Below are 27,672 nucleotides of genomic sequence, written 5' to 3'. Positions count from 1 at the left end.
GTGTTTGAGAGGAAGGAGGAAGGCAGGATCTCCTGTAGGTTATGGAGAAGAGATTGTTACTTCTCTGGTCCTGATGAGGAGTTCCCTGATCTGTCACACAGCCCTAGTGCTGCTGCGTTTCCTGACAAATACTGAGACTTCTGTGTGGATGGTATCCTACAGAATAACACAAAAGCCTTAATTTTTAAGAGTCCTTGTGCAGTTGATGACAAACTAAAGCACCAGAAGTGTCTTCATGAGACAGTGAGCAGGGTCTAAATGCTTCCCTCTGTGCATCATTTAAATATCTACTCTTGTGGTGTATTGGGTAGGTTCTGTTGCCTTTGACACCGTCATCATCAAAAACAGAATCATGGAACTTTGCAGACTTGCTAGGTAGGAAGCTGCTAATGCTGCAGCCACAGGAATTGGATTGATATATATTTATATCTACAATCAGGTCAGCATGGCATTGACCTTCTCCTTGATGTCATCTGTAGTAGACAACTCCCTTGTGCCTGCTACATCCAAGATCACATTACAATTTATTGAGCTGCAGCTAATTCAGGTAGCAGAGTGTGAGCAATGACACAGGATGTGAAAACTCATCATCCTCAGTATTCAGTTAGAACAGCCCTGGCAGTTTTGTCCTCTGCTAACCCTCTGCCAAAAATTCCTGGCTGTTTCAATGATTAGTCCTGGCTAGGAACTATTCCAGCAGTAAGTCTGGTGTGATCACCTTGGACTGGAAGCCAAGAATTTCACATTATAGGTATGGTCGAATGATGGCATCTCAGAACCCAGAGAAAGGCACTTTTACAAGTCCAGAAGCCTTCCAGACTGTATTTGCAACTAATCATATTACAGTTGTTCATATTTGTCTGGTTTGGCTGCAGCAAATGAGCCTTTAATAAGATGCTTCATCAAGTGTCCTTCTCCCCCTCCTCATGGTTCAGTTGTCTTGAATTCCTCTGTCCTGCTTAGCAATCTTTCTTCTGGTATAAATGATAAAAAATAATAGTAATTTTTTTGAGATCTAAACATCTGTCTTCTACACAGGTCAGTGTCTGGATCAGAGATTGGAATTGCAAGGAGTTTCATTCCTGTCTCTGCTTGGAGGCCCCTGCCCCCAGGAGAAATGTCAGTGGTTGTGAATGTCTAGATCCCACTCTGTGAGTCAGCCCCTGCAAATCTCAGCTTGTACCGATGGCACACAGTGAGGGATAACACTAAAAGAAAAGGTATGACTCATCTAACAGAGTGTGGCCATTCAGGTACAAAAGATGGCTTCAAATATCATATCACAGGATGGTTTGGGTTGGAAGGACCTTAAGGAACATCCACTCCCACCCCCTGCCATGGGCAGGGACACTTTCCCCTATCCCAGGTTGCTCCAAGCCCTGTCCAACCTGGCCTGGGACACTTCTAAAGAACAGAGAAAACCAGCTACCTGGAGGAGTCACCTGCAATCGTTAGATACTTTGATTTACTCAGTTACTTCATTTCTAGCCCCCTGGAAAGAAGCCCACAACATCAAAGGTCAATATCAGGGACAAAACCCAGTTGTGCAAGCCATGACATCATCAAGCACGTCACCAATTTCCAGTGAGCCAAGCAGGGCATTGTGTAATGCAGGGGACAGAGCTGGGGGTGGAAGTTGCTTTCTCCCACCCAATGGGCCACAGCTGCTGGGGAAGAGAAGAGAAGAGAAGAGAAGAGGAGAGGAGAGGAGAGGAGAGGAGAGGAGAGGAGAGGAGAGGAGAGGAGAGGAGAGGAGAGGAGAGGAGAGGAGAGGAGAGGAGAGGAGAGGAGAGGAGAGGAGAGGAGAGGAGAGGAGAGGAGAGGAGAGGAGAGGAGAGGAGAGGAGAGGAGAGGAGAGGAGAGGAGAGGAGAGGAGAGGAGAGGAGAGGAGAGGAGAGGAGAGGAGAGGAGAGGAGAGGAGAGGAGAGGAGAGGAGAGGAGAGGAGAGGAGAGGAGAGGAGAGGAGAGGAGAGGAGAGGAGAGGAGAGGAGAGGAGAGGAGAGGAGAGGAGAGGAGAGGAGAGGAGAGGAGAGGAGAGGGAAAAAAGAAAAGAAAAGGAAAAAAAAAGGAAAGGAAAGGAAAGGAAAGGAAAGGAAAGGAAAGGAAAGGAAAGGAAAGGAAAGGAAAGGAAAGGAAAGGAAAGGAAAGGAAAGGAAAGGAAAGGAAAGGAAAGGAAAGGAAAGGAAAGGAAAGGAAAGGAAAGGAAAGGAAAGGAAAGGAAAGGAAAGGAAAGGAAAGGAAAGGAAAGGAAAGGAAAGGAAAGGAAAGGAAAGGAAAGGAAAGGAAAGGAAAGGAAAGGAAAGGAAAGGAAAGGAAAGGAAAGGAAAGGAAAGGAAAGGAAAGGAAAGGAAAGGAAAGGAAAAAAGAAAAGAAAAGAAAAAGGCTGGCTCTTCACTTGTTCCTACATCACCTAATTGTTTGCTTCCCAGGTTCTAGTTTAAATTTAAATTAATTATTTTTTTCTTGAGCCTTTTTTTCCTGTAATGAGTTTTTCCTGGAACTACACCCTTTGTGGATTGAAAGCACTATTTAGATGACTGTTGTTTCCTAGGAGTCATAGAGACAGGACTCTGGGCATTTCCTTGATATCTGATGTCCTTTAAATATCTCCTTGAGATAAGCATAAGGGTGGTCAGGCCCTGGCACAGGGTACCCAGAGAAGCTGTGGCTGCTTCTGGATCCCTGGAAGTGTCCAAGGCCAGCCTGGATGGGGTTTGGACCAGTCTGGGATAGTGGAAAATGTCCCTGCTCATGGCACAGGATGGAACTGGATGATCTTTAAGGTCCCATCCAACCCAAAACATTCCATTCTGTGATCTATCAGATGAACCTCTGGGAGCATCATGTAAATATACTTTCTGCCTCTCCTTTCACTTCATCTCTTTCATTTCATCTCTCCATTCAGGGATATCCTTTCCATGCTGGTCTCCGTGCTGGGGGATGAGGTTTGCTCCAGCCTCAGCTGGGAGCAGGGCTGACATTGCAGCAGCTGTACAGTCCAGCATGGAAGAATCCCTCACAACACAGAGCTGTTAATTTTTGATCTCCTTTCCTCACAGACACGTTGAAATGGCATAAACCATCCTGAATCTCATCTGCTGAAGTTTACAAAATGTTCAGGATGATTTTCAGTGACCCCAAGCCCCCTCTGCAGAGAGGTCTCCACAGAGCCACACAAGGCCAATAGCTCCTGCTCCCCTGTGCATGACTTGGCTGAGAAACCACGTCTCTAACGGCAGCACCTCGCCTCCTCCTTCAAGGAGGGGATTCCTCCTGGGTAATGAGCCACACACTTCTAGGAAACTGACCTTTGGAAAGGCCAGGACTTCCTAGCAGCATTAAGGGCTTCATTTCTCAAGAGTTATCTGTACATTTTCACTCCCACACCTTTTCTGGGGGCATAAAACAGAGTTTAACCCACCTTTACCCCCATCTCCAGCCCTTCAGAGGGGCAGTGAGGTTGGGTTTGTGGGTGTGGGTGCAGAGGGCCATCTGCTCCAGCCTCATCTTGCCATTTTCTTTCTCGGGAAAAATTCCCATCATGACTTTTTCACTGCAAATATAAGGAATAAAAAGTGTCTAAAACATTTCTGGGGCTTTGAAAGCTAAGGGACTGTGATAGAGCAGGGAATGTAATTAGAAGGATGGGTACCTATGAACTGATGAGCTCTGTATTATAAATTGTATTCATTTAGACTTTTATTCATTTTAAAAATCTGCTCTTGATCACATCTCACTGCAAGCATTGGAGTCTGCTCACAAGGATGGTCCCTGTGCTTTGCCCAGGTTTTCATGGAATTTGTTCTGATATTCACCCAGTTCCCAAGATAGCAACCTGAAAATCATTCAGGAGTACATCCTGGGTCTGCACCTGGAAAAACAGCTGAAAAATAGGAAAAAAACCCGAAAAACAAGACTTTACAAGAAATTAATTATGAATTAAGGTCTGGAATCTGATGACAAAGAGGTTTGTAAATTTTCAGGCTTGGGGATTGCAACAGAGATAGAGATAAGAAATTGCTTTGAGCCTTTTTTATTGTTGTTTTGTCCTGAAATAAATCCAAGGAAATATTTCTCTCTTGAAGATTCTTAGCTGATAACCCATCCCATACTGGTTTATGGCCTGATTCTAAAGATATCAGTGCACAAGCTGAAAGCCCTTCTGCCTCCTGATTGCAGAGAAAGAAGAATATCAACCACATGCTGTCAACAAAATGTACATTGGGAAAGAAATTACCCAGAGCCACAGCCTGGGTTATTTTCCCTTAAATCCATTATCTCCATGTACTTCTGTTATATATTTTCCCATTTTCTCCATTTTATGAAGTTCCCTGCTGTCAGTGTGGCTTTTAAATACCTGAAATAAAATTGCCCAAACCTCACTCTTTGGGGTTTTTTCCATGCCATTACTAAAGACATTTATAAAAATTCATCCCCTCATTGAAGACTGGGGCAGGCCATGGGCAATCACAGCCCTGGCACCCCCATCCTGCTCCACACTGCAGCAGGAGTGAGATGTAGATGTAAATAGGGAAAGGATGAGAGCACCAGGAACAGGTTTGGCTGGAGAAAATGAGACACAAAGTCTGTTAGAATCAGAGAATCACAGAATTATGTAGGGTGGAAAAGAGCTGCCAGACCACTGAGTCCAACCTGTGACTGATCCCTGCCTTGTCTCCAACCCAGAGCACTGAGCACCACATCCAGTAATTCCATGGACACTTCCAGGGATGGAAGCTCCACCACCTCCCTGGGAAGCCCCTTCCAACTCCTGACCACCCTTTTCAAGAAGAAATTCTTCCTGGTATCTAAATGTTAACAGATTCTTCTGTCACTTCTCCAGCAGCCATTTCATTGATTGATTCAAGTGCTGAGGGAATCAAGAGGCTAAAGACCTTTTTATTGGCATGGAACGAGCTTCCCTCCACAAACAGGAGGACCTACAGGTTTCCCAGAAAGGGTGTGGAATCTTTCTCATTGGAGATATTCCAGAAGTGTCTGGATAAAATCCTGTGCAATGTCTTCTAGGATGAGCCTGCTTGAGTGGGGAGGTTGGGCCAAATGAGCTCCAGTGGAGCCTCCCAACCTTTTCCATTCTGTGTTTCTGTGATCTTTATCCTTAGGAAGGTCCAGCAGATCAAAAACAACCTTTCCTTGGTCATTCACAGGGAGATGTGACCTTGTCCTCAACTTGGATGCTGAGACTTGAGCCAACAGAGGGGAGAGAAATTAAAATGAAACTTCAGCTTCCAAAACAGTCATGGGATCATTCTAGAAGGAAGCCTGGTGGCACAAAAGTGACACTGTTGCTTATACAGACAGAAAAATAAATATTCCTGCCTGACAGAACAGTTCAAGTTTCTACAGAAAAACATTTCCACCAGATACAAAAAGTCCAGAGCTGAACCCAATCTGCCACTGTGTGAAGGAGTCCCAGCTTCAGGTTTCATATCCTGCTCTGGTCAGCCTACTTCTGTGTCAATATTCAGAGTAAACTACTTTGTGTAACAGATCTTGATAGGGCTGGTCATAATTCCAGGAGAACTGGATTTTCACTGGAAAATAAAGTTATATAGGAAAGAGCATTTGTTACAGGAATTTACAGCAATATGGAATATTTAAAGCCTTTCTCCCTCACATTTCCCCATTTGACATGGCCTCAAAGATTTCCTTGTTTGTGCAAGACAGAGCATTTTAACTGGAAACATTTGGAGACTCTCAAGATTATGAATTAATCTTGGTTATTAAGTAGCTTATGATGACTTTCCTTGAATGGGAGACATCAAGTTCTACTCTCTGCTGAAGTGTCCCTTTGATTAAACCTCGTCACCAGGCTCTTCACAGAATCATCAAATGGTTTGGGTTGAAAGGGGACCTTGAAGATCCTCTCACTCCAAACCCCTGTCATGGGCAGGGACACCTGCCCTAGACTGTGACTCAAATCTGCTAAAAAAAAAAAAAAAAAAAAAAAAAAAAAAAAGCTTTCAGAAGTCTTAAGAGTTTTGTACTTTTGGTCCTTTGAAAAGTGAGAATAGTTGTAAACTCAGCATTTTTTATGAAAATATATGATTTTTTATGAAGAAAAATGTTCCTGTTGCCTTCAATGAAAATACTTCTGATGAGAAGGCTACAAGAATAATGCTTGCTGCCAAATACCTTTTCAAGAGAGTGCCAGATGTCCCAACAACAGCATCTTGGAAATTGTACTGTTTGAGGCTTTTTCATCTGTGAAAGATTTGCAAAAGGAAGTACCTGAGTTTCTTTCCTTTCTGAGAAGCCAAAGGGACAGAAAATCACATTATGGAGACAGAACCAAAGTCATTTGACTTCATGATCCTGGAGGTCTTTTCCAACCTCGATGATTTTGTGATATTGAAAGCAGTGAGGCAGCGACATCTTGAGGAAATCCCTGCTCATTCAACCCTCTGGTGTCACTCCAGGAGTTATGGGATAAGGACTCTTAGCTTCTTGTCTTTCTTACTGATCCATTGTTCTATCTCAGTATGTCTTCTGTTTGTATATTTTATCATTCACCTTGAAAGAACCCTTAAAGGAGTTCATCTACTTTTTATGAATTATAACTCATATAAGGTCATTCATAGAAATTCAAGCCTTTTTTTCCAGCCTTCCATCCTCTCTGTCCATCTCACCGTAGGGAATCAAGGAAAGACAAAGCAGAGGATCAAAGATCCTGATGACCAGTGCTGGTGGCTCTGTTTAGCCTCCAGGTATTTCAACAGAATTAACAAAAAAACCTCCATGACATAATGAAGAAAGTTCAGTGAGAGCCACCAAGGTGGTGGGGGAGTTGGATATGGGGTATCCAAGGAGAGATGGGGAGAAATTTGGATTATTCCATTTGAGGAAGAACATACAAAGGGATCTTATCCCCCCCTAACAGGTTCTTGCCCTTCCAAAGGGGTTTTGGGACCAGAACAATTAATACCCAGACATGAAGCCACCTCTCAGTGCCCACTATTCCTGTCAGCTTTGCAAACATTGGATAAAGGAAAGCTGTAGCTACACTTTGAAGAAGTGTAACTTTGAAGATACTTTGAACATTCATCCAGCAAGGAAAGACCACTGTGCCACGGCTCATCCACTGCCCTTCAGCAGCTGGGAGGGCAAAAGGAAGCGTCCAGGAGATGCACATCTCAGATCCCCACAGAGGGCACACCCTGACCCCGGTGTGATTTGAACACACAGCCTTCTGATCTGGAGTCAGACGCGCTGCCATTGCGCCACGAGGTCGGGGATGGGGCATTTTCTGCTCAAATATCATCTTGGAATTTGGGGCATTCTCTCAGGGAATGGGAATTTTGTTTCACCGGACAGAGGGGTGGCACCATCTTTTCCTGCCTTGCCTTGCTAAACAAAGAGGGCTCTAAATAAGACTTCAGAGAAAGAAGGACAAAAATGGCCACTGCCCAGAGCCCTGCAGAGCTTCTCTCAGGGGAAACAGACTCCTGGATGTGGTGTCTCCAGAGGGACAGGAGAAATGGGGGCCCAGCACCTCCCTGGGGACAGGGGCCCCATTCAGCTGGAAGATGCATGGATATCAAGCCTTGATTCACAGGTGACAGGTCACAGCCAAAGTGCAGGGCAGAGCAGAGAGGTGTGCTGGGTGTCTGCTGCATGTTGCCTCATGAGGAATCTTTCTCAAGGGAGTGAAGGGTTTTCTCTGAAAAGTGGAAGAAGCTTCACAACTGCAGGCTCAGTCACTCCTGGGGTCCTGGACTTACCTCCATGTGACTTTTCCCTGGAATATCAGTGTGGGGTGGTACAGTCGGTCCAGGGGACTCCTGGAGTGTTTAAGGACAACAATTCAGTGTAAGATGATGGAAATAGAGAGAAGTTCCTGATGAACACCATAAGGAGTATCTTCAAGAAAATAGTAAAAACAAGAGTCTGGTCTATCCCACCTCAGAGGCCAAGTGAAGATTATGAAAGGAAGGGTCCTGAAATGATGGAAGAATGTGATGATGACTGGAGACAGGGACCATGGACTTCCCAAGGGCAGGACACTCTGGGACAACACAATTTCTTCCTCAATGGCCAAATGGACACTGGGGAACATCATTTATCTTGACTTTGGTTTCACCTCTGACAAGGTCTCCCAGACGTGTCCCCGCAGCAGGACACACACACAGAGCAGCTGAGCTCAATCCAAAGGCAAAGCAAAGAGCCACGACCAGGCACTGACGGGGTTGGGGTCAGGGGTTGCTGGTCCAGGGCATCCTTTGCTGCTGGATGCTGAGCTGGGTGTGCTGTGGGGTCTGTGGTGGGAGCAGAGGCTGTTCCACAGAAGGAAGGACAGGGGCAGCGTGGCAGGGACGTGGGAGTGACGAGGGGACAGGGCCAGTGGCGCAATGGACAACGCGCCTGACTACGGATCAGGAGATTGCAGGTTCGACTCCTGCCTGGCTCAACACTTTTAGCCCACGGAAATTCCTCCTGCTCCCTTTCTGAGCACCTTCTTTCTCCTGCCCATCATCCATCCTCCCCCAAGCTTCTGATGTCCTATCCCACACTCCAAAAGGGGCAGGGGGCTGGAGCCCACACCAAAGCCAGGGGCACCACAGCAAATCCCACAGCGGAATGCAGGTGCCTCCTGAGCTGCTGTTCCACAGCCAGGACAGAGCCAGCACTCCCAGGATGTCCTGGCACCTCGTGTGCCCTGGTCCCCAGCCCCCTCCAAGGCTCACACTGGTCCTGCTGCCCTTTCTCAGTGCCTTGCTGAGTTCTGTTCTGGAAGCAGTGCCCTGCCCACAGATTTGATGTCACAAAATGATGTTCCTGTGATGGTGATGTTGGATAGATGGGAAAAAAAAGCCTGGAAGGTTAAGGACCTCAGGAAGACAGCTGTCCCTTGTCACCTCCACCAGTTTCAGGCAATCCAGGCAGGACTTAAACCTGCAGCCTCAATAGTCAGGTGTGTTCATGGTCCATTAAGCTACTGGGCCCAGCCTCTGATCCCACCTGCTGTCCTCACTTCAGGACAACCTGAATTTATTGGTGGTTGAAGGGAAACAGCAGGATCCCACCTTGCTCCCACCTGTCCCTTCCATGTGAGCCTTGCCCTCCTCACCTGTGGTCCCACTGGGTCCACACCCAGGAGAGGAGATGCCTGTACTGAGCTCCAGGCTCAGCTCAGCTGCTCTGGCTGGTTGGAGAGCACATCTTGCCTTCCTCCTGGGATGTGTAGTTAAACTTCCCAGCCCATACAGAACTCTCTGGAGCTGCAGTGTCCAGTGGAGGGGAAAGCTTAGCCTAGGGCCACCTCCACTTGCTCCAGCCTGGTGACAGAGGCATGGGCAGGTGAGCTGTAGCAAGATCTTGCTTGATGGCTGCACATGGACACCTTCCTGACCCAAGCCACAGACACAGTGAAGGTGCAAAACAGTGGTGACAGGACCATGAGTGTGCAAATGAGGTATGAAGTGACAAAAGAACATGGAAATTGTAATTCATGTTGGAAATGGGTGGTCTCTAGTCCAGATTTCTGCTTAATTTATGACATGCAGATCAGGACTGCATGCCCAGACTGAATATCTCCAAGGATGTAGAGGTCACAGGCTCTCTGAGCTCCTCTCTTAGTGATTTACCATCTCCCAGAGAATTTTTTTGCCAATGTATCCAGTCAGAGCCTGCCCTGATACGAGGGAAGTTTTGTTGTGCAGGAAGCCCACCAAGAAGGGACAACACCAGAGAGAGGCAGGGCTCCGTGGAGAAAGGTGTCCCCTGTCAGGATCAATATGACAGCCAGGCTGTGGGCAGGAAAACTGCGAGCCAGGCAGGAGTCGAACCTGCAATCTCCTGATCCGTAGTCAGGCGCGTTGTCCATTGCGCCACTGGCCCGGCCCTCCCGGAGCTCTGGGGGCTTCCCACCGCTGGATGGGCTTTGTGACAGAATTAATTCAGTATAGAAAAGTGATTTTAGGAGATCCCTGGGAAGCAGGGGATCTAATCCCTGCTCAGAGCACAACGGTCTTTGACATCAGGTTGTAGTCAAAATAAATAGTCTTAAATAACTCCAGGGATGGAAACTCCAAATCTTCTCTGGGACCATGTCCTGTTGTGAGACCATCACTGTCACATGCAGAACTCGGCAAGGCACTGGCAAAGAGCAGCAGGACCAGTGTGAGCCTTGGAGGGGGCTGGGGACCAGGGCACACGAGGTGCCAGGACATCTTGGGAGTGCTGGCTCTGTCCTGGCTGTGGAACAGCAGCTCAGGAGGCACCTGCATTCCGCTGTGGGATTTGCTGTGGTGCCCCTGGCTTTGGTGTGGGCTCCAGCCCTGTCCCTTTTGGAGTGTGGGATAGGACATCAGGAGCTTGGGGGAGGATGGATGAGAAATGGATGGCAGGAGAAAGAAGGTGCTCAGAAAGGAGCAGGAGGAATTTCCGTGGGCTAAAAGTGTTGAGCCAGGCAGGAGTCGAACCTGCAATCTCCTGATCCGTAGTCAGGCGCGTTGTCCATTGCGCCACTGGCCCTGTCCCCTCGTCACTCCCACGTCCCTGCCACGCTGCCCCTGTCCTTCCTTCTATGGAACAGCCTCTGCTCCCACCACAGACCCCACAGCACACCCAGCTCAGCATCCAGCAGCAAAGGATGCCCTGGACCAGCAACCCCTGACCCCAACCCCGTCAGTGCCTGGTCGTGGCTCTTTGCTTTGCCTTTGGATTGAGCTCAGCTGCTCTGTGTGTGTGTCCTGCTGCGGGGACACGTCTGGGAGACCTTGTCAGAGGTGAAACCACAGTCAAGATAAATGATGTTCCTCATTTGACTACCAAAGAAATCATCTCTTCAAAGAAATCTATTCTTTTGGTCAAGGGTTGTTTGCCTTTGGTAAATCCTTGGCCTTCCAGTCATTTTCACATCTTCCCTCCATTTGGGCTTTCTGAAGTACTGTTTCCACAGCGTTCAGGCAGACTCAGAGCTGTGATGGCACAGACTAGAGCTTTCCAGATGGTCTTTCTTAATATTCTAGATAATAATCTTTCCATGTTGATCATCAGTAACTTGTCCCTTTTTCCATAATCCTGCACAGAGTTATTCGTCTTGATTCCCCTCCAGATGTCCCCTGGACTGACCATGCCACCCCACGTTACCCTGACAGGCAAACATGTCCAGGTCCTCCAGAAGTGACTGAGCCTGTAGCTAAAAAGTTTCCTGTGCTTTCCTGAGGAAGACATCACCTCCTTCTTGAGGTAAATTATGGCAAACACCTGCCACAACACAACCTCCCTGCTTTCATCCTGATCCGTAATTTCCATCCCGCACAGCTCCCTGCTCAAAGGAGACGTCTGGGCATCATGTTCCCCATACAGTCCCGTGTCCCTACACCCTGAGCCCTGCCTGTCCCACAGAACAGCCCCCCAGAAAAGCAGAGGGGTGCCAGTGGTGCCCCTGACTGACCCCGGTGTGATTTGAACACACAACCTTCTGATCTGGAGTCAGACGCGCTGCCCTTGCGCCACGAGGTCGGGGTGGAGGGGTCCAGGGGCCTGGGATTGGCCACTGGGAATGTCCTTTCCATGGAGACCACCCTGGGGTGACCCTGCAGCCCAGGAGCAGGGCCGTGGCCATGGAGGGGCAACCTGAGGGGAGGGTGGCCAAGGCCTGGCTGCAGAGGCCAGTCCAGGCTGCAGGATGAAGGTGTGGGGTGGGATGAGGGGACCTACAGGGTCAGTGAGGGCAGGAACCAGGTTCAGGGACGCTCCAAGAGAGGATGGGGGCTCAGGGGAGAACACAGGACAGCCCAAGGTGGGTTTTGGCTGTGGACCCAGAAATGGTTTTGGTAGAACACCCATGGGCACAGGCCAGTCACAGTTCCTGATGTCCTGCCCCATCCTCCCTGTGCTGGCTGGGAGTGGCACCTGGACCTCCTACAAGGAGGGCAGGACATCCCACCAGTGCAGGCAAGGTCCAGCACCAGCCCCACCTGCACAACCCTTTCCTCACGGGCGCTTAGGGCAAGGCTGCCACGGACAACAGCATCAGTAAGGAGGTGAAGCCTTCCTTAGCCCTCTCCAACTCCATTCCCTACTTCATTCCCACCCCGTGGGAGACATGCTGGAGACAGTCTGCTGGGTACCAGGGTGTCTGGAGAGGGACAATACAGGCAGGGGCTGTGGCCAGCAGTGCAATGGGCAAAGCACCAGGAAACTCTTCCCTGGCTCAACCTAATCCTGATAAGAGCAGAGCTCTCAGTATTACTATAGTTACAGGGATTTTTAACGTGAAAGAAACATTATGAAATTATATGAAGTTAGAAAACATTAGCGTTATAGTTAAACACTTACCCTGAATGTAAGCAACTCCCTCCAAAAATTCGATTCCTCTGTAAAATTTGATGCCTGAAACCAAATCCCATCCCTGCTAGCCAAATATATCAATAATCACCATACATTTACTCCGTGAATTACCAGTGCTGAGGATGGAGCAAAGAGGCATTTCCTCTCACTTTTACCTTTCCTCCTGAACAAACCCTGCACCACGAGGTCCCTTCCTCCTCCAGCATCTTTTCCCACAAGAGGGAGCCAGGAACCAGCTCACAGGCTCCGTGGGCTGTAAATCAAGCTGGAGATTAATTTTGTTCAGTGAAGGATCCTCTATCCCAAGGCCAGACTGGAAATCCAGCTTGTTTCCTTCCTGGAAATACACTTTTTTCCCTCCACAGCCCAGAGTTTTTGTCTATTCAATCCCAACGGTTGCTATTAGATTTTCCCCCCACATTTTTCCCTGCTGACCACCCCCAGTGACACCTCTCCTCATCCATCCTGCTCTGTAACTTGCTCCTTCCACTGTTGTAAATAAAGTCAGGCTTTCAGCCAGTTCCAGGACCACTTCACCCCAACTGCAGTCAAATCCTGCTGATTTACATTGCCATAACTCAAATCTGGTTAAGTGCTTTGGAAAAGCAAATGTTTCCCATAAGTTTAGTGTCTCAGGTATTATTTTCAGAGAAAAACTTCAAAATGAAAGAGAAGTCTTCCCTTCCCAAAAAAACTCCCTTGCTCAAAGAGATGTGAGTCCCAGGCCAGATCAGAAAACCCTCCAGGGATGGGGACTCCACCACTGCCCTGAGCAGCTGTGTCAGGGCTGGACAGCACTTTCCGTGAAGGAATTGTTCCTAATATCCAATCTAAACCTCCCCTGGTGCAGTTTCAGGTGATTCCTCTTGCTCTGACACTTGTTATTTGGGAAAAGATCCATCCCCAGCTGTCCCCTCCTGTCAGGGAGTTGTGCAGAGCCAGAAGGGCCCCCTGAGCCTCCTTTTCTCCAGGCTGAGCCCCTTTCCCAGCTCCCTTGGCAGCTTCTCGTAAGAGATCCTTAGGCAAGGGGCAGAACTTCCACTGTGTGTAAGCATTTCTTTTGTAATCCATATAAAACATCTCTGACCTGGAAAAACCTGGGAAAGTAACTCGGGAAAGGAGGAGAAAAAAAAAGAACAGGAGGAGGAGAACAAACAAAGTGCAGAGGCATTAAGGTAGAGATGGTACTTGAATTTCAAAGAGTAGGGTTTTTTCTGGGATAATTTCTGATCTTTATTTGAAGGGGACTGTGACTGTATAAGCACTTGTGTTCTGATAGTGAGGACATTCTGGAAATGACGGAAAAGGTCTTTGAATGTGAGATTACACTTCTCTTCCACCAGATTGTTAACACACTTGAGGTTTTGAATTTGTACTTCAGCTCTGTTATGAATTCACAACAACCTCCTATGGACATAAAAAATTAAAATACAAACATTTCCAGTACATCACTACATATTTTGTGACTTAAAAAAATAATTGTAGAGAAAGCTGAGTGTCTGCTCCAGTCTGGCAAACTACAGTGACAGATCCTGTCTGAGAGCTGAGATGAATATCCCAGCTAGGATCCCCCTGGATTCGGTGGGAACCTGAGCCAGCTGAAGGGTTCTTGTTACAGCCTTTGTTTCATCCCTGTCCCCGGAGTACCTGGAAATGGACACAAACACTTCTCCTTCACGACTGGATGGCGCCTGCAAATTTGCAAAGGAAAGGGAACAAAGAAAGCAGGGAGGCAGACAGAGAACAATGCACATGGCTGAGGGGGAGGTTTGTATTGTTGATATCAAGGCTGCTGGGTCAGAACGACATTAATAAATATCTTTTGTAGAAAGAGGCTGAAGTAAACGATTGAGGGAGAGCCTGAGCTGTCAGCTGCCACTTGCATGTGTCTGTTGATGTCACTCAAACTCCACACAGGCAAATGCTGAGGAAAACTCGTGAATTTCACTTGTCATGTGCTCCTTGTGCACCTACAAGGTTGAAGGTGCTGCTGGTGACCCCTGAAAACTGATAACCTGCACTTTGTGTATCATAGAAACATGGAATGGCAGAAGGGCTTGGGATGAAATGGATCTGAAAAATCATCCCATTCCAGCCCCCTGCCATGGATGGGAACACTTTCCACTAGACCAGATTTTTTTTTTTCTTCACAGCACCTTTCACAGAAAAAAAAAAAAAAACAACTATTTTGTATGTTTGTGTGTGGAATGATTGTTATCCTTTATTTCTTTCTCTTTGGAGCAGATGTTGCATCACAGGACAAGCAGCAGGATCAGATATTCTCTGTTGCCCAGAGGAGCTGTGGCTGCTCCTGGATCCCTGGAAGTGTCCAAGGCCAGGCTGGACAGGGCTTGGAGCAGCCTGGGATAGTGGAAGGTGTCCCTGCCCATGGCAGGGGGCTGCAGTAGATGGACTCTAATGTCCTTTCCAACCCAAAGTATTCTATGATTCTTTGATGATTCTGTGATATTCCAGCTGCCTCCTCTCCCACCAAACAATGGTTAATTTCCTCCAGATAATCCATTAGTAACCACATTGACATTTCAAGTTTATGATGCTCCCTGGATGAATCCATATTGATCCCAGCAGCCTTCCCAGTGGTCAGGTAGGGAGGCACAGCTATTTGTCCCCTTGTTTTTGTGCCCCTGAGCCATTGTTCAGGTTGAGCCATGGGCAGAGGTCAGGCTGTACCTGCTGCCCTCCCCTGCCACCCCTGCCAAGGTTCCCCAGACAGCCACAGCTGCTCCTGCTGCCTTATAAATGCCAGAGTGCTCTCTCCTCCCCTGCTCAAAGGTTCTGGCACTGTGGCCCTGTCTCCACGCTGCAGCTGAGACCTTCCACCATGAAGCTCTTCTCCTGCCTCATGGCTGTCCTGCTTTTCCTCCTCCAGGCTGTTCCAGGTAAGGGGCAAGCCCCACGCTGGGGGTTGCCTGTGTGGGAGGTCCAGCTTGCTCGTGTGGTGGTGCAGAACATTCTTCTCAGCTCCTTTCCTTAGAGCAGTTCCTTATTTCTCAGCCTAGAAGCAGAAGTGAAAATTAACCTATGGTGAGTAGGTACCCCACCAGAACCTCCCCACAGAAGCCTCTGCTAGGTGTTGGCTCTTAGGACTCTCTGAAGTGTCTTCATGCCACTTTCTGGCACTATTGGATGGTGGTGCCATGGAAATCACCTCCAGTTCTAACCCCAGGGTTAAAAATTGTCCCCTCTGTGTAGGTAGAAGAGAGCAGAGGCGTTCCCTGGTACTGTCCAGGTTGAACTGCACCACTGACTTCAGCTCTCTGAATATTCTGGTTCCCCTTCCTCAGCCCTTCTGCTGCACTGACTCATTTACTGATTGTGTTTTTATCCCACCTGTTCTTCATGCTTAATGAAACTCCTCACCTTTCCAGAGAAAGAAGGAACTGGGAAAACTGCTTCTTCCTGTTTATTGAGCCAGATTCTGCTTTTAGGGGTTTTTATAAGTCATAATTTTATTTTCAGGGCATGTGCTGACCATGGTGTCCCTTGCATGTTCCTGCAGCACTGCAGTCCCAGAACTCAGGAGCATCCAAGACTGGGCTGTCCCTTCCCATTATAGCATGAATGGCCAGGATATGTTCAGAAAATTGCCATCAACCTCTGTGTTTCACTCCAGTTGTACAAAACCTTCCTTGGAACGCTCTGAGGTCCCATGAGTTCCTTAAAACTTCTGGGTTGGGGGCCATTTGTGTCAGATCCCTAACTGGGGTCAGGGGGGTTTCAGCAGAAGGAAGACCATGAGAATGAGCTGGGAATCCCATTCTCCCTGTAGGTCTCGGCTTGCCCAGAGACACCTTGCGTTGTTTGGAATACCACGGCTACTGCTTCCATCTGAAATCCTGCCCGGAGCCGTTCGCTGCCTTTGGAACTTGCTACCGGCGCCGCAGGACCTGCTGCGTTGGTAGGTGTGGGAACCCTGCCCAGGAGGGAAAAACCTGGGGGGAAATGGCTGAACTCAGCAGGGACACCTCCCACTGTCCCAGCCTGCTCCAAGCCCCGTCCCACCTGGCCTTGGACACTTCCAGGCACGAGGTCTAAGCCATCTCTTTCCATGTACAAAGATGGACCTGCGTGTTCCTCCACTGACATCTGTGTGGAGCTTTTGGGGCTGGCCAAAACAACCCAAAGCTCTACCTTCAGCTGGAAAAATAAAATAAAAGCTTTGGCCCACAAAGAGTCCTCCTTCCTTGGTAAATCTTTCTATAATCATCTGTTTGGGGACTGCTGGGCTGCACCCACCCTGCTGTGCTTAATAGGTGCCAACTGACCTCTTACTGTTATTTTATATAAATCCTCCCAGAATTGCTTGGTTTTGGTGCTCCTCAATAGATAATCCTCAACATCAATCATTAATTAATATATACTTTATAAACAACTGTGATAATCTGTAAGTTCCTCTGATCCAGCATCCTGGATCAGCCCATGGCCAGAAGTGGATATTTCCTCACAGTTACTCTGTGTGTGTAAAGTGACCACAACCATATCATTACAGTTCTTTATATATTACTGTGGCTTTCGTGAAATTGCAGCTCAGGATTTTTAGATTTAGGCATCCTTGTGTTTAAAAGTCCTTATTGGATTTCTCTCCCACAAGTTAGGAATTCCTTCCATTTATTTTAAAACATCATCCCTCACAATTTTATTCACCTACCTGAGATGTAGTCATTCTGCATCCATCTTCTTCATAGCTTTACAATATCCCTCCCTCAGTTAATTATTTCCCAAGGTGGTGGGTCAAAATTTCCTCCTTTCACAGAAGTGCTGTGATAAGCCCCAAAGGTCATCTTTTTGTCTTTGCTTTTTGGGGACAAGAGCACCTCAACTTCCCAACAATTTTTGTGTATGAGATGGTTTGGATGGCAGTGCCAGGATTCCTGGTTTGACTTAAACCCTCTGAATTGCAGACACGACATCCAACTTCCACATCTGCCAAGATGAGGGGGGCCACTGTGTGCCCCCAGAAATCAAATGTCTGCAAGAGCAAGAGGGACTCTGCCCTCGCAGAGGATGGAAGTGCTGCACAGAAGTGTGACAAAAACCTCGTGGGATTGCAGAAAACCATGGAAATGAACAGCCAGAAAAACAAACAAGTTTCATTCCAAGTGTTGTAGACGTGTCTGGTGCTCTCAACATGCAAAGTGTGTAATTAACTAGAGGTGACGTGTTTCTTTATATAAAAAAGGCAATAAATGCTAAATAAACAGGTATAACTGTCGTTTATTTATGGAAAGAAGCAGAATGTCTCTCTATTACACCCATGTGCAGAATTACACAAAAATTTGCAGTTGCATCCTTGGAAAACCTATCCCCTAATCCTTTTTACCAGCCTAATCTTATTTACCATGTTGATTTTACACTTGGATGTTTTAGAAGACTGAGGACACTTAATCACAAAATGATTAAGTCTGGAAAAGATCTCCAAGGTCATCGAGTCCAACCTGTGGCCAATCCCCACCTTGGCACCCAGACCAGAGCACTGAGTGCCACCTCCAGTCATTCCTGGGACACTTCAGAGAGCAGCTGAGGGAGCTGGGGAAGCAGCTGGAGCACCAGGAGAGGCTGAGGGAGCTGGGAAAGGGGCTCAGCCTGGAGAAAACGAGGCTCAGGGGGCCCTTCTGGCTCTGCACAACTCCCTGACAGGAGGGGACAGCCGGGGGGGTCGGGCTCTGCTCCCAGGGAACAGGGACAGGACAACAGAAAATGACATCAAATTGTACCTGGAGAGGTTCAGGTTGGACATCAGGAGTAATTTCTTCATGGAAAGGGTGGTTAAGCATTAAAACAGGGTGCCCAGGGTAATGATGGAGTCCCCACCTCTGAGGGACTTTAAAGTCAGATAGATGTGGAATTTGGGGACATGATTTAGTGGTGGTTTGGGAGAACTGGGGAATGGTTGGACTCGATGCCCTTGGAGGGCTTTTCCAACCCAAATGACTCTATGATTCTAGTTACATTGTTCTGTTTGGGTGTTTCTTTTAGGGAGAAAGGGACTTTCAGCCTTGTTCTTTCACTGCCAGTTTCAGATACCAGTTTTGTTACCACAGCTGAAGGCACAGCAAACAGCAGGGCCAGGCAGGGCAGCTGGAATATCACATTTTACAGCCAGAGCTGCACACCCACCACAGATTTACCACCACAGGGTGCACTGCTGAACTAACAGCTCTTCCACCAGCACTGTGTGGAATGAAGCCTCCCAAATTCCTCAGAAGCCAAAGCTCAGGGGAAAAAAAAGAAAAAAACTAACACCGAGGTTTCAGCTGGAGAAAAAATTCACAGGAGCTCAGATTAAAAATCAGTCCCAGCCTGCATCCTTCTCCTCCTTGCACATCCTCAGTCTTCCCTTGCAGGTTGCTTCCCTCCTCCCTGTCCAAGGGATTTTACTGGCTGCAGGTGAAGGGCAGAGGAGCCCTCTGAGAGTGTTTTTTCCAGCTGGAATTCTACCAGCCCAAAATTCCAGCTGCCAAGGAGAGGAATCAGGAAAGCAAATAACCAGTGAACGTGAAAAAAGTCGACATGGTTTGGAGCAGCAGCGCTGGGTCAGAACGACACGAAAGGGTTTCTCAGCAGCAAATGTTACTCTGGGATATAATTAACTCCTGCCTACTCCTCCCCTCTTCCCTGATGCCATCCAGCATGCCAGCAGCACACAGAGGCTTCTGCAAAATCTCACTCCCTGCCCTGCAGTTTTCCAGCAGAGCCAGAGGAATGGGGATCCTTGTGCTTGTTTTCATACTCATCTCCCTGACCCAGCACGGTAAGACCAGGAAGGCCTGGGGTGGTGACCAGGACATCTGGGAGCAGGGATAATCTTTCTTCACTGTGTGATACTGCAGGTGCTGAGGAAAGGTGTTTTCTGGGTGGGAGAGTGGGTGAGGTACTTTGTGAAAATTCATTATTTAATCCCTTGGGGGAATACAAAAAATGAGCAAGGAGGAAGCTGTGAAAATGGGGCACATGAGTGAGTTAGGAGAAGCCCTAAAGGAGAAGCCCTGTGCTCTGGGAAAATGTTCCTGCCTTTTCTCTGCAGTTGGCAGGGGGAGGACAGCCCCTCTGACCTCCACTGCACGTTTTTTACCAACATCCTGGAAAAAACAACTCCATGATAAAACATTCCTTGAGGCAGTTTGGCTCAGCAGCTCGGGGTTTTTAACATAGATATTTAAACCTGTCTGTGGGATGGGGAGGATCCTGGGTGTGCTCAAGCTGCCCAGGCTCTCTGTGTGCTCCCCTTGGCCAGGGACATGGTGCCAGGAGGAGCCCCATGAATTTTATCCACTAATTTGCTGCTCCCTCATCCAGGAGATGCTCAGGGACCAGACAGCTGTAACCACGGAGGGGGCTTGTGCCGAGTGGGAACCTGTGTTTCTGGTGAATACCCGGCTCAGTACTGCTTTGAACCCATCATTCTCTGCTGCAAAAATCTGCCACCTGCCACCACAGAGAGCTGAAGGTTTCCAAAGCAGCCAGCTGCAGCACATGGGGAGCAGCAGCCTCCACTGGCACGGCACGAGCAGCTGTTGGGAAGGAGATTTTGTGGTTTCTGTGACTCTTGCTCCCCTGGGAGAATATGGCTGTGGATTTGCTCATGAACTCCTAAACGCTTTGGTTTTGCTGTAATTTTTTAGGAAACACTGTGACAAGAAGAAACTGAGGCCACCCAAACTATTTGTTGCCTTTTTGGGACTCTGATTGTTATCTGACGTGCACAGGTGAAAAGCTGTTTTTCCCCTTACCTGAAACCAATAAACCTGAGGTTTAACAAAGCAGCAAGTGCCCACCTGTGGGTCAGCAACGCTGCCAGTGGTGGGATGCCACTGACCAGGAGTGACCACAGCATTCCCCACCTCCCCAGAACATCAGGTGGACTCTGCCCCTTTATTTCACTTCCCAGGGAAAACAGCTGCAATGGGGAAAGTCTTTTTGGCATCACTTTTGGTGCAAAATGCACCTGGTTTGACATAAAGGTGAGTGTGGTCTGTGCTTCTCAGGCAAGATCCACCCCCATCCACTTCTCCTTTCCAGGCTGTGCCAGGTGCTCAAGGCAGTCACGGATTCCCAGAAAGGTTTGGGTTGGAAGGGACATTAAAGATCATCTCATTGCACCCCCTGCCATGGGCAGGGACACCTTCCACTATCCCAGGTTGATCCAAGCCCCATCCAGCCTGGCCTTGGACACTTCCAGGGATGGGGCAATCACAATTTCTGAATTTCTGGTACAACTCCATTCCATATTGGTCACTCAGCCCCAAGGAAATCGGTCTCTTTGTCCCTCACAGATTTCTTCTATGAGCTCCCTCAGCCTAAGTTAATTTTCTGTCCAAATCTACTCTCAGCCCTTCTGTGTCTTTTCAACATAAAATTTTGACACTCCCCTGCCTTTGCCAGCTCCTGGTCTCCCTTTCCAGGTAAAATATTTCTCTCTGGGTCAATCATTTCTGTGAAAGCGTGGAAATAATGATGTAATGAGAGAGCTGTGCCAACCAGCTGAGGCACTGGGCAGATGGAGCCAGGGAAAAGTCCTCCCTGGGACATGAAATTCTTGTTCTGATGAATCAAATGGGAAAATTCCCGCTGACCTCACCAGGGTCAGGCCCCAGTGCCAGAGGGCCTCTGTTCACTGACGAGCAGCCCAGTTACTCTCCTCAGATCGCCACTGGGACTCCAGCACACACAGGGAGATGCCAGCGCTCCCCTGGAGATCCCCTGCAGCTGGATGAACCCTCAGGAGAGCCAAATTACCCAGAGTTGGCTGTCATTTTGGGAGCTGATTGTGAAAAAAGGGAGAGGGCTGAATCCAGAGCCAAATTCCGTCCCATTTCCAGCCCGTCCCTCTGACGCACTCTGATGTACGAGGACAGCACGGGGAGGGGTTTGAATCAAGGCACCTCTCCAAATCAAACAGTTTATTTCTCACATTCATCCACAGGGTTCATTATTCGTGCCCCTCACCTGGGAGTGCTCAGCCATCGTGGTTACAGCCTGCTTTCCTAGGGAAGTGAGGAGTGGGCTCTTGCAGCCCACCTGGCACATCTTCCTCACAGTCACTGGGCCTTCTGCCCCTGATGTGTTCTGGACCTGCTGGCCAGTCCACCAGGAAAGGTGGAAATGCTCAATTTATAGGGAATATTGTCCCTCTGGCACTAATGGGCATGCTCACAGTCACGGTCCTGCTGTCCCACTGACATGTGTTCACTTGTTTGCTGATCTGGATGGAAATAACCCTTAAAAAAACCCCAAAACCACAACCCAACAAAAACCAAAAAAATAAACAAAAATCTGTCATTACTTCTGCCCAGTGAATAAGATGAACTGAATTCCCTTCCAGTCTCACACAGAGGAAAGAGAGAGAAAGCACTGAGGATACAGTGGATGGGGGAGAATGGCACTTCCAGACTTATAAAACTGTTTCTTGATGTGGTTTCTTGACCCCTGAACTCACCTGGGACAAAGCAGCCAGTTCAGCTCATGGGGAGTTGCTTAAATAGCAGCATGAGCTGGTTTGGTGTAAGAGTATGACAGGGAATGCTGCTCACATTAATTAAACCCCAGTTGGAGTATCTTGTAATATTGGGGAGGATGAAGAATCATAAAATCATCATAGCATCCCAGAATGGTTTGGGTTGGAAGGGACCTTAAAGATCATCCAGTTCCAACCCTCTGCCATGGACAGGTGAAAACCGAATGAAGGAGAGGATTTTTGTGGGAAATTCTTGACTGAACTTTGAACTCCAGCTGTCTGTGCCTGATAGAGCTCAGAAGGCTACAGATTTGGGTTCTTTAGTACTATCTCAGTAGACCTTTACCTAAAGGAGATGCAAAAATCATCCAGACACCTTGGCATGTATATTTGGGATCTCTGCATCCATGCAAACAGCCAGCATAGAGCTCTACCCTCAAGCCTGTCAACCAGCACAAGCCTCCTGGATAACTGGGGATTTTAGCCCATCAAAGCATGGCATGGATTCCCTCAGTGGGATTTGTTTGGCAAAGCGAGCCAAATCCTCCTCTTCTGCCCTAAAAATGTCACTGTGATGTGGAATCAGGAGCAGGATGCTGTTGGATGGGCTTGGGGAACCTGAGGTGCCACAGCCATGAGCAGCCCCTTGGAGCCAGGCTGTCTCCTACATCTCTGGCAGTCCCACACAAACCAGTGCAACCCTTGGGTGCCTGAATCATCCTTCACCCCCAGGAGAAAGGGGGTCACATTCCAACATCCCACCCGCTCACATCGAGCTCTTCCACCTCCTGTGGGGTGAAAGAAATCACCACAGCCCCGCTCCAGGGTGTGCTGGGGAGAATAAATAGGTCAGGATTCACAGGCTGTACCTACACAAGTCAAATCATGTAAGGCTCTGAAAGTAGTGGCTATCCAAACGTGTTGTCAGAAAATGAATTGTTTTCCTTGCTGTTCCTTGGCACCATTTGGAGGTGGGCACATGCCAGGAATGATCCATAACTGACACCTGGACATGGCCCTGCACTGGAGAGGAGAAGTTAATTGCACAAGGTGTGCTCTGACCACCTTCTGTGGGGCAAGAACCATCATTTCTTGCTGTGTCCAGCTTCAGGGGCCTCAAGGTAAGGCAGACATGGACCTGTTGAAAAGAGTTCTGAGAAGGCCATGAAGGGTGGTCTGGAATGAGACCCATAGGGGGTTTCTGGACTAGGGCTGAGCCCAGAGCTGAGCCCACAGTCATTTCCTCACAGGTTGAATTGCAGGGTTGTATCAGTGCTTGCTTGTTTGGCAAAATGCTGCCAGTGGGATTGGGAGTAAGAGGTGGCATCACAAGCTGGCAAAAGAGTTCATTCACACAAGGAATTGCTCCTGCTGGCAAAAACTTATCCCAGGATGCATTTAAAAATCAGCCTGCTCAGGTCCTGGCCTGAAGGCAATGAAGTCAGTGGAAACATCCCTCCTGTTTGGGGCCAGAGAGCAGATATACATTGATTCGACTCCTCCCAGCCCCAAAACCTCTCAAGCACCCAGGAGCCAGTTCCTGTGCCACGTGTCTGAGCACAGATCAGCCTTTGTGCATGGTGAGCTCTGAAAAAAGACATCTGCTGGCAGGTTGGGAAGCAGGGGAGGGTGGGAGGCTGCTGAGCCAGCCCCAGTAGGCTCATCAGAGGCCAACACGGCAGCAGGACCATGCCAAAGGGAGCCAGAGCAGCTGTTGTACAAACAGTTGTTCAGGGGACAGAGATTTCCTGCCCCCATTTCTGGAGGAAATCTGGTGTTTTGTTGGTACTATGTAGTCCTGGACTTCTTTCCCAAGGAGTGTTCTGCAACTCAACCCATGTACCACAGCTGCAGAGCAGGGGTTTGTGGTGGTGTGGAGGATGCAGCCTGGTCCCTATGGAGCCTGCAGCATCCAAACAGCTCCAGGCACAAATCACCCTCTGTGTGGTGCTGCTCCCACCACAGGAGAGCAGCTGAGCTGGAGACAAACACCTGGAATTTTGCCGTCCACCACTGGGAACACCCTGGCCACGTGCTCCACATCCTCCCTGGAGAGCACCAAGCCATCTGCATACACATGTTCAGACACTTCAGCTCACACACTCAGGGCAGGGCACTCACGGGAGCATCCACACGCTCCTCCATGTGTGGAGTGTAGCTCAAGAACTGCCATCTCCTTCCTGCTGGATAAGCTCTGCCCAAGTTCTTTGCTTGGGAAGTTCTTCCCTGTGAGGGTGGTGAGACCCTGGCACAGGGTGCCCAGAGAAGCTGTGGCTGCCCCTGGATCCCTGGAAGTGTCCAAGGCCAGGCTGAACAGGGCTTGGAGAAGTCTGGGATAGAGGAAGGTGTCCCTGCCCATGGCAGGGGGTGGATCTGGATGATCTCTAATGTCCCTTCCAACCCAAACCTTTCTGTGATTCCATAATTCCATGAAATCCGACTTCACCATCTCTCACATTGGAGATGCCAACCCTCAGAGGAGCAGGGGGGGTTTTGTCTTCCACCCAAGCAGTGGCACCAGGTAGGCAGAGCACCAGCGCTTTTCCAGAGGCTCACACACATCCTTGCATCCAGCTCTCCCCCAGGTGGGTTTCCAGATCCATCTCCCTTTCCCAGGCTGTGTGTGGCCGGGACAGGACAGCCTGGTTAAGAGCTCAGTGTCCCCTGCTCCAAAGTCCAACTGGTGAAGGCCCCTTTATCTGCACTGTTTGAAGAAGGTGATCCTTGTTCTGTTCAAGCAGCCTGAAGGACATGGGCTTGCATTTCCCAGCACTCCCTGGCATCCAGCCTGCAAAGAAAAATCCATCGAGGTGAGTTCTGAAGGGAAAAGGGAAGATTTGGTGATGGTCTCTGCTGCACCATCACTGTAAAAAAAACAAACAAACAAACCAAACTTTATAAAGTTTCTATTTCCTCTCTCTCCATTTGTTGTTGGCGGGGGGACATTCCTGCTCTCTGTTTGCTTTGTGTTGTTTTCCCAAGTTGAAATGCAGCTCTCACCTCTATTGATTTCCTGGAACTGACCTGGAGAACTGGGACAAACCCAAGAGTCTGCCAGGATCCACCTGTAATCCACCAGCTTTCCTAACACCACTGAATATTGCAGGGAGGTGTCCCAGCTTTCCCATTAAGTACCTAAATGGATAAAATATTCAATTGCCATTTCTTCTTGACAGTTGTAAACAAAACCTTGGCAAGCATCCTCTCTGCAGCCTGGAAGTTGGGAAATTGAAGCAGACCCATGATTTTTTTAAGGATCCCATTATTTTCAAGCCAGCTTTGTGTGTTGGGGAGTGCTGAGCAGGAGACTCTGGATTTTTTCACGCTTGACTGCGTCAGTGCTAAACACAGAGAGTGAGAGCTGGAAATAAAAATATAAAAAAAAACCAGACCAGTTTGATACTGCAAACACTTGGATTGGATTTTAACATCACATGCTTGAGCCTACAAACACAGAGCCACACTGGGTCAGTCCCAACATCCTGTCTCCAGCAGCAAGCAGTAGCAGACTCCCCAGTGCTCAGTGTAATTGTCAACAAAACCCTGATTTTTTTACCTCTTTTTGGTCTTTTTCCTTCTATTTTTTTTCCCTTTATTTCCCCTTTATACTTTTTGTCTGTAACACGATGTGACTGAGAGCAGGAACACCCCGTGCAACTGTTTGCTGTCGTGTTGAAATGCAGCTGAGATTGACAAAGTTCCCTCCACTCCAGGAGAATTACACAACCCCCCTGGCCACTATAAATCCAGGATTTCCCTCTTCTTCCTCTCTTTAGGGCCCTTCACTCCTCCTCGGGGTGGAACCCCACGCTGAGCCATGAGGGTTCTCCAGCTGCTCTTTGCAGTCCTTGTCATTCTCCTCCTCCAGGGCGCTCTGGGTAAGGACAAAATTCTCACAGGGGTTCCTGCAGGACTGTGGAGAGAGAAAAGGCAGATTCCTGCTCCAAGGTAGAAGAGGACAAGACAGGGCTCTCAAGTCAAGGCTGACCTAACTTGTGCTTCCAAGGAAAAAATTTCTCCTGAGATGGTCTCCATGAAGTTCCTGGATGCAGCTGTCCTGAGTTCATAAGGTTGTGCATCCCCTCCTCTCTGCGCCCCCAGAACTCACCCAGCAATGCTGGGCCTAAGCCAGGAGCCTGAGCTTTGCTCCTGACCAGGATAAAACCTCATCCTCCACAAAACAAGGAGAATCCCACTAAATTCTCCAAGAGTGGAACAGAGATGTGGCAAATGCAGGAAGATGCAAGAGTGACCAGAAGGTTGAAGGAGGTGATTTTCATCCTCTGGTCTGATCTGGGTAAGATCCCACCTGCAGAGCTGCCTCCAGCTTTGGGATCCCCAGCATCAGAAGCTGCTGAAGCAAGTCCAGAGGAGGCCATGGAGATGTTCCAAGGGCTGGAGCCCCTCTGCTCTGCTCTCCTGGAGAAGAGAAGGATCCAGGGAGAGCTCAGAGCCCCTTCCAGGGCCTAAAGGGGCTCCAGGAAAGCTGGAGAGGGACTGGGGACAAGGGATGGAAGGACAGGACAAGGGGGAATGGTCTTAAGCTGAAGGAGGGTATGTGCACATTAGATATTAGGAAGGAATTCTTGGCTGTGAAGGTGGTGAAACCCTGGAACAGGTTGTCCAAAAAAGTGTGGACCCTCCATCCCTGGAAATGTTCATGGCAAGGTTGGGTGGGGCCTGGATTAACCTGGGACAGATAAAGGTGCCCCTGCCCATGGCAGGAGGTTGGAAGTAGATGGTCTTAAATGTCCATTCCAACAGAAATAATTCTGTGTATCTTTGATTCTATAAAATCAAGACCATCTTTCAGTGGGAAAAAGCAGGGGGAAAGGCAGTTAATTTACCTTTTTTGATTGTTTTCTTCTGGGATTTTGATTTGACAGGAAAATATTCCTTGGCTTGGCATTTTCTCTGGCTGCTTGTATAAATGTCAGAGACCCAGGTTTCATTCAGGTGTAAGGTCACTGTGATGTTAGCAGGACTTTGGTGATATCACATTTGCAGAAGGCAAACCTGATAACCAGGCAGAAGAAATTTACTTGCTTGGCCTATTTATGCTCTTATTTATTTAACCGAAGTCCTCGGGAAAACGAAGGCAGAGAGAAGGGTTTGCCCACTCCACTGGTGGTGAATCCTCCAGAACTCCCAAACTTGGTGTTTCTGCTGTGTCTAAAGAGAAGCAGCACATGCCCTTTTAATCAAAACAGCAAAAGATTTGAAAAACCCAAGCAAACAAAAACCCCAAAACACCACGAAGCCAAATAAACTCCATATGAAACAATGGTGGAACACCTGCTCCGAAAGGCACTTCTCTGCCTTTTGGTGCTGTTCAACCTCACCTAACTCATCTAACCTAACACAGATGACCCAAACCTGGCTGTCTCACCCAGGCCAGTCATTAGGAGACTCCCAGTGTTTGCTGGATGGAGAAGCTCCTCCCAAGCACGTCTGATCCTCACCATGGAGGAGGCTGAATTTCCCTGTTGCTGACTGAGAACACACAATTGTTCAGCCACCAACACCAGCAGAGCTCCCAGTAGGTTTTAGGGCTCTGAGTATAATCCAGCTCCCCTAACCAGTTCTCCTGTCCTCTTTCCCCAGCAGCCAGAAGCCTTTCAGACAGCCAGCAGTGCAGAAGCAACCGTGGCCACTGCCGGAGGCTCTGCTTCCACATGGAGCGCTGGGAAGGGAGCTGCAGCAACGGCCGCCTGCGCTGCTGCCGGTGACAGCGGCCACACCAGGCGGTGTGACAGCCCCAGGAGAGCTGGCCCAGTGACCCTGCAGCCAGAAGTGTTCACAGAACCTGCCCTCGGACACCTCCGTGCCTCCACTCGTAGCTCGGTTTGTCCGCCACCAATAAATCTCTTTGTTTTCTA

At 48.6% G+C, this 27,672-nt stretch overlaps 3 protein-coding genes, 1 long non-coding RNA gene and 5 other non-coding genes across 11 annotated transcripts; 4 read left to right on the top strand and 5 right to left on the bottom strand.

The window, feature by feature from the left end:
• Window positions 1–2,374: 2,374 nt before the first annotated feature.
• LOC111927376 (uncharacterized) lies at window positions 2,375–8,157 on the bottom strand. Its single transcript, XR_002863546.2, has 3 exons — window positions 7,923–8,157; window positions 7,743–7,802; window positions 2,375–3,883 (listed from the first exon to the last, which is right to left on the bottom strand). It is a non-coding gene; the product is annotated as an uncharacterized LOC111927376 (long non-coding RNA).
• Window positions 7,180–7,251, bottom strand: TRNAW-CCA (transfer RNA tryptophan (anticodon CCA)). Its single transcript has one exon. It is a non-coding gene; the product is annotated as a tRNA-Trp (tRNA).
• Window positions 8,158–8,355: 198 nt separating the features above from the next.
• Window positions 8,356–8,428, top strand: TRNAR-ACG (transfer RNA arginine (anticodon ACG)). Its single transcript has one exon. It is a non-coding gene; the product is annotated as a tRNA-Arg (tRNA).
• A 384-nt stretch (window positions 8,429–8,812) lies between these two features.
• On the top strand, window positions 8,813–17,543 carry LOC111927501 (gallinacin-11-like). Of its 3 annotated transcripts, XM_086875174.1 has the most exons (6): window positions 8,835–9,433; window positions 11,078–11,211; window positions 14,563–14,923; window positions 15,112–15,218; window positions 16,109–16,237; window positions 17,241–17,543. In XM_086875174.1, exons 4-6 carry the CDS (start codon window positions 15,161–15,163, stop codon window positions 17,366–17,368), a joined length of 315 nt encoding a protein of 104 aa, XP_086731300.1. In that variant the 5' UTR covers window positions 8,835–9,433; window positions 11,078–11,211; window positions 14,563–14,923; window positions 15,112–15,160; the 3' UTR covers window positions 17,369–17,543. The 3 variants fall into 3 exon arrangements, with proteins under 3 accessions (XP_023780151.2, XP_086731300.1, XP_023780152.2); XM_023924383.2 differs by lacking the exon at window positions 14,563–14,923 and having other exon boundaries at window positions 8,813–8,932; XM_023924384.2 differs by lacking the exon at window positions 14,563–14,923 and having other exon boundaries at window positions 8,847–8,932; window positions 11,121–11,211.
• TRNAR-ACG (transfer RNA arginine (anticodon ACG)) lies at window positions 9,786–9,858 on the bottom strand. Its single transcript has one exon. It is a non-coding gene; the product is annotated as a tRNA-Arg (tRNA).
• On the bottom strand, window positions 10,422–10,494 carry TRNAR-ACG (transfer RNA arginine (anticodon ACG)). The gene has a single exon. It is a non-coding gene; the product is annotated as a tRNA-Arg (tRNA).
• TRNAW-CCA (transfer RNA tryptophan (anticodon CCA)) lies at window positions 11,416–11,487 on the bottom strand. Its single transcript has one exon. It is a non-coding gene; the product is annotated as a tRNA-Trp (tRNA).
• Window positions 17,544–18,816: 1,273 nt separating the features above from the next.
• LOC147654559 (uncharacterized) lies at window positions 18,817–20,102 on the top strand. Its single transcript, XM_086875447.1, has 2 exons — window positions 18,817–19,090; window positions 19,636–20,102. Exons 1-2 carry the CDS (start codon window positions 18,850–18,852, stop codon window positions 19,782–19,784), a joined length of 390 nt encoding a protein of 129 aa, XP_086731573.1. The 5' UTR covers window positions 18,817–18,849; the 3' UTR covers window positions 19,785–20,102.
• A 5,446-nt stretch (window positions 20,103–25,548) lies between these two features.
• On the top strand, window positions 25,549–27,672 carry DEFB125 (defensin beta 125). Its single transcript, XM_086875446.1, has 2 exons — window positions 25,549–25,671; window positions 27,401–27,672. The coding sequence occupies exons 1-2, from the start codon at window positions 25,611–25,613 to the stop codon at window positions 27,520–27,522; spliced, it is 183 nt and encodes a 60-aa protein (XP_086731572.1). The 5' UTR covers window positions 25,549–25,610; the 3' UTR covers window positions 27,523–27,672.

This window comes from Cyanistes caeruleus, chromosome 2 (genome assembly GCF_971803275.1).
Source record: "Cyanistes caeruleus chromosome 2, bCyaCae1.hap1.1, whole genome shotgun sequence".
Lineage (NCBI taxonomy): Eukaryota > Metazoa > Chordata > Aves > Passeriformes > Paridae > Cyanistes > Cyanistes caeruleus.
The sequence above is the reverse complement of the archived record's forward strand: the minus strand, read 5'-3'. Positions and strand labels throughout refer to the sequence as shown.

Excerpts from the sequence above, each read along its gene's own strand:
- LOC111927501 (XM_023924383.2), top strand. The coding sequence starts at position 15,161 with ATGAAGCTCTTCTCCTGCCTCATGGCTGTCCTGCTTTTCCTCCTCCAG. Across the intron at positions 15,219-16,108 it reads CCTCCTCCAGGCTGTTCCAG|GTCTCGGCTTGCCCAGAGAC; the intron begins GTAAGGGGCAAG and ends TTCTCCCTGTAG. Across the intron at positions 16,238-17,240 it reads CCGCAGGACCTGCTGCGTTG|ACACGACATCCAACTTCCAC; the intron begins GTAGGTGTGGGA and ends TCTGAATTGCAG.
- LOC147654559 (XM_086875447.1), top strand. The coding sequence starts at position 18,850 with ATGGTTTGGAGCAGCAGCGCTGGGTCAGAACGACACGAAAGGGTTTCT. Across the intron at positions 19,091-19,635 it reads CATCTCCCTGACCCAGCACG|GAGATGCTCAGGGACCAGAC; the intron begins GTAAGACCAGGA and ends TCCCTCATCCAG.
- DEFB125 (XM_086875446.1), top strand. The coding sequence starts at position 25,611 with ATGAGGGTTCTCCAGCTGCTCTTTGCAGTCCTTGTCATTCTCCTCCTC. Across the intron at positions 25,672-27,400 it reads CCTCCTCCAGGGCGCTCTGG|CCAGAAGCCTTTCAGACAGC; the intron begins GTAAGGACAAAA and ends TTTCCCCAGCAG.